A 4,881-nucleotide genomic window follows, 5' to 3' on the forward strand; every position below is an offset into this window, starting at 1 on the left:
TTTTATAAATTTTTTACATAAATATATATTTATTAAAATATTATAACTGGGTCCCACTTTAGCGACCAAAGTTGGTCGCTATCTTCTTATCCTTCAGTTAGCGACCAACTTTGGTCGCAAGTTTTAAATTATATATATTTATATTTTATAAGTTTTATAAAATAATAATAAAATTATTAAAAAAAATTGTGTGGGTCCCACTTTTGCGACCAACATTGGTCGCTAAACTCAGTGTATCTTTGACCAAGCAAGTCTGACCAGTCCAGTCAACAGTTTGACTAAATTTGCGTCCAAATAGCGACCAACTATGGTCGCTAAATTATTTTAAATATTTTTTTTATTATTTTCGGTAGTTTGGCGACCAACTTTGGTCGCTTTTCTTAACAGACCAAATTTGGTCGCCAATATTTGGTCGCTTTTTGCCCGAATTCTAGTAGTGAGTTTGTAATTTTGCCGTTAAGCTTTACATATCTAGCATCAACTGCTCTAACAACTAGCATAAAAATAGATCACATATTTTTAGAGTCCCATCAACAAATTTAATTGTTATTATCATTTTCACGGTAAACACACAACCTAATCATGGAAAGGTGCAAAATATATATTATGAGGTTGAGATAGATGTAGCTACAAATAAGCCGTTCTAGATGACATGCTTTGCGTCTACTGCAATTACTCTCAAGGTTCTTTTGATTTGTGAGTAATGAAGGATTATGGGGTCCAACAATCTTGGACGATGATGCTCTTTGTCCCATATAATAGTATTTTGGCTAATGGTAGCCATCTTCTGGGTTTCAGTCCTATGTACTTGTTTGATAATGGTGACATTTTGCTAGAGACTAGCACATGCATGGTTATATGCAAGAAAAACGAGATAATATTGATGCCAACTCCTGTCCATAACGAAATTGAACTAGGTGAGATTTATGCAGAGATCTTGATTTCGCCCTGTTGTTTTCGAGGTAGAGGTTAATTGGTTTTTTTGTCCTTCTAGTGAGATTATTTTGTTTTGTCAATGTTTTAAGAGTTTTTTTTAGTTGTTTTGCAACATTAAATGATGCTATGGGTTAGATAAGAGTATATAGAGCAGGTAATTTTTGATTCAACGGTTTCATTTGTCTACCTATACAGAACTGTCTAATATATCTCTATAGTCTCCCGTCTCACACACTCTCTTTCTCTATTGCGAAAATTTCCTTTGGAATTGTTAGTGAATCCTATTTCCTATAGGAGCAGTTGACAATTGAATTCGAGTTTGACCATCACCTTTGTATTCGCAATAGTGCAAAAAGAAAGCTCAGCTCCAAGTTGTTCGAGAATAGTGACATTGAGTTTTCGATCCATTAGACTTAGGATTAATCAGATCAGATGTATAAGAGATTGAAGTTGCAGTGTCGTAGTAGTGGTATTCACCTTGCGTCCCTTGAAGACATCTTTTTCCTTATATACAGATTCACCTTAAAGGGCGGCTCGGTGCACAAAGTATCCTACGTTCACGCAGGATCCGGGGACAGGTTGTATCACTCCCAGGAAGTTGAAAATTAAAAAGAAAAAATGGAAGAAAGAAACTTAAAAGTTGAGTTTGATGGCTATAGTTTCAATAAAGGTAGTCGTGGAAACTCAGAAATTACAATTTCACACATGGTGTAAATTTCATTTACTTTACCATATTGATTCAATGTACTTACAAGAATATTCAAACAATTTTGCAACTGAAAGGAGAAAACAAATTATGCTTTAATTTTTTTACATTTTTTCTTTTGTCTCCTGATATTAGTGGGCTACAAATATGCAAAAAGCATTCTATTCCAAGTGTCAGGAACTCCAGGCAAACACCAATGTATACAATCTGCAAAATTCAATGGATCTGCTTTCTGTTTATCAGTTAACAATTTGCCTCCTAATTCACCATAAACTGATGCATGTCCATCAATTCTGTGCTCGGATAATTGTGTTATGTTAAGAACAGTAACATGAACTTTCATTCTCCCTATTACACCAGCCACTGCCTTCATCATCTCGATGTTCGAACCGACTCCCCAATGCCCCTTCTTCATCACCGGTCTTGTCTCGTTGAAACACTTTATACCTTTCATGTTACCCCAATCTTCATTTCTGCAAAATTTACACATGTTTTAGAATAATGCTACTGTGAGTTTTGAGGTCAAACAAGTTGTAATTTAACACGTTATAGTTGCTTGTCTGCTTTATTTTTTAAGGTAACGACTTCCACTTATCAGGGATAGTTACATTTTCTTATCTTTATCGTACTATCAGTATATAGAAGTTAAACTCTTTCAATAAATACTTGAGCAACGTACCTTTGGTGCGTAGGGGACATGGCAGTAAAGAACACCCTTGTTTTGTTAGTATCAATGGTTGAATCAATCCAATTTGCCCATGTTCTCAATGCCAGCTTGTAAGATATTGCTGTATCAAATTCTTCATATCCTTCTTCTCCATTTGCAAATTCTCCCCATCTGCATTTATTCAAACATTTCTAAACAACATCAACTAGAAAAAATTCTTTTGTTTTGAACTTTTGAATAGTATATACTTACAGTGCCTTGGCCTTAAGGCCACTCATCCACCAAACATAAGTGTTGAAAACAAGGATATCTACTCCTAACCACTGTTTGGCGCGTTCACTGATTGAATCCACTTTGATTATTCTCTGCTTTGGATCGACTTTTATGTGAATATCTGTATTAGACTCCACCAAGAATGGTGCCCAGTAGAACTCAATTGTGGCATTATATTCCTGAAGAATGTGAGGACAAGTTTAGCTGCAGATTATGAAATTTAAATAAAATCTAAAAATTTGAGCATATTTTTGAAGTAATTTTAATTCTCTGCACGTAACATTTTAGATTTTTCTTTTACTCTATAAGGTTAAGCTGACCTGCTATAGTAGATAACTTTTCTAGCAATTCTAATATGGTAACATCAAAAATATTGTAATGACATGTTACAACTTGTTAAAGTTCATTGATGTGTAAAAGTTAGTGTATATAATTCTTGGAAAAGCTGCAAAATTTCGAAAATTAACAAAAACCTAATTTTGAGCAAATTCTTGAAGTAATTTAAGTTCTACATATTGAGAATGTATACGGAACCCTCCCCATACCCCCACTCGTAGGAATTCACTGAGTTTATTGTTGTTGTTTTTTATACTGAGAATGTATAGATTTTTATAACTAGTCATAGTATATGGAAAATAGAGTAATAACATGTTATAGCTGGTTAAATTACAATTCTTCACATTATTAGTGTATACGACTCGTTAATCTCGAAAAAGCATAGATTTTTCTTGACTTGAAGATTGATTACCTTAGCTGTGAAGGCAGAGTGAACACGACCTTGTTTCATAGACTTCTGTCCTTCTGGGATCACAGATTGAACCAAACACACAAAAGATTCCCACATATTTCTTTGTATTGAGTCTCCTACAAACATTATCCTCTTTCCTTGAATTTTTCTCAGGGCAATCTTAGGATCAAACCTGAATATATTGTCAAGAATTTAGTTTAACATGTTCTATATCAAAAATTGAGATAGCAAGTAATGACGAGTTCATAACTCAAATGGTCACTCAACTATCCCAAATTATCTTCTAAAGTTACTTTTCTTTGGTTTGTAACAACAAAGTCACTAAACTATGACTATTGCACTCAGAATGTCACTCAACTAAATTTTCCAAATTTCGGACTGCCAAATACTTATTTTACACTCAGAATGTCTATTGCACTTAGTGTAACATGTTCTGTATCAAAAGTTGAGATAGCAAGTAATGACATTGACAGTACTATATAGTATTTGTTTCATTTGCATGGAAACTTCCATGTACAAACAGAGGATTGAGAATGACATTTTCAAGAAAACTTGCTAACCTTGGCAAGATGCAGTCATCAGGCTGCCATTCCCAGTGAAGATAATCCGAATCGTTTCGACCATTCTTAGTACAAGAATATTGTCTGTCAACATATGGACATGTTCTATCTGTGTACAATGGCTTAATCGAAGTGTTAAACACCCATTTTCCATTATTCAGGCTGCATTCCTCGGGATCAAACTCGAACCTATCGTCCGTTGGATTATCTAGTGGACTGCTCTTCAATTCTCGATCACCTATTAAGCCAAGGAAAATGAAATTTTAACATGACAAGAGAAAAATAAGATCAAGATAGTGCATTTTAGATCGAAAAAAATAAAGAAGCTGCAGGTGCACCTGTATGATGTTTTTTAAACTTTGCAACATTTCGTCTAGGACAAGATTTAACCCCAAAAAGAGAGCCAGAAGAGAAAGTGCTAATCCTTTCAGTGTACAATAAAGCAATAAATGCTAATGTACAGAAAATTCCTGTAATTACAGGCAAAGATAGCTTTCCTCTAGCATATTTTGGCCATCCCATATTGAAAAGTGTGTGGATATGGGCTGACAATGGAAAGTAGAAGGAAAAAACTTAATTGAGAAAATAAAGCAAAAGCTATTTACTTTAACAAGGCTTAATGTAATAAAGTGCACAGAATGATGAGACATGAAATAACTTTTTGGTAGACTTCTGTTTTAATAGGTTTTGAGTAAGAGTGAAGTTTAAGTCATGTATGGTTGGACATTATATTTTTAATAGTAAGTTGGCAAAAGACCCAATATTTTGTGCTTTATTACGAGTCATGTGTGTGTTAAAATAATTCTAGTAATGAAAAAACTATTATAATAAAAGTACACCCACTGCTGTGTAACTTTCAGACAGAACCAACTTTGAGTGATCAGTAGGTGGGGAAAGGTTTTGTTGTAGTAATGTCAATTTTTAGATGTCTAAGTTTCTATCTTCCTGTCTCATGACTTGCATTTACAGTCACTAGCGCATTAGTAGATCT

At 34.1% G+C, this 4,881-nt stretch overlaps 1 protein-coding gene across 1 annotated transcript; it reads right to left on the reverse strand.

Moving 5' to 3' along the window:
- Window positions 1-1,627: 1,627 nt before the first annotated feature.
- On the reverse strand, window positions 1,628-4,540 carry LOC104210526 (protein trichome birefringence-like 3). Its single transcript, XM_009759445.2, has 6 exons — window positions 4,229-4,540; window positions 3,891-4,128; window positions 3,331-3,502; window positions 2,562-2,761; window positions 2,322-2,480; window positions 1,628-2,115 (listed from the first exon to the last, which is right to left on the reverse strand). Exons 1-6 carry the CDS (start codon window positions 4,410-4,412, stop codon window positions 1,782-1,784), a joined length of 1,287 nt encoding a protein of 428 aa, XP_009757747.1. The 5' UTR covers window positions 4,413-4,540; the 3' UTR covers window positions 1,628-1,781.
- Window positions 4,541-4,881: the final 341 nt, after the last annotated feature.

Source organism: Nicotiana sylvestris, chromosome 7, assembly GCF_000393655.2.
Source record: "Nicotiana sylvestris chromosome 7, ASM39365v2, whole genome shotgun sequence".
Taxonomy (NCBI): Eukaryota; Viridiplantae; Streptophyta; class Magnoliopsida; order Solanales; family Solanaceae; genus Nicotiana; species Nicotiana sylvestris.

Coding starts and splice junctions, on each gene's coding strand:
- LOC104210526 (XM_009759445.2), bottom strand. CDS start 4,412: ATGGGATGGCCAAAATATGCTAGAGGAAAGCTATCTTTGCCTGTAATT. Junction 4,129..4,228: donor GTTTAAAAAACATCATACAG/GTGCACCTGCAG, acceptor TTGGCTTAATAG/GTGATCGAGAATTGAAGAGC. Junction 2,116..2,321: donor ATGTCCCCTACGCACCAAAG/GTACGTTGCTCA, acceptor TAAATTTTGCAG/AAATGAAGATTGGGGTAACA.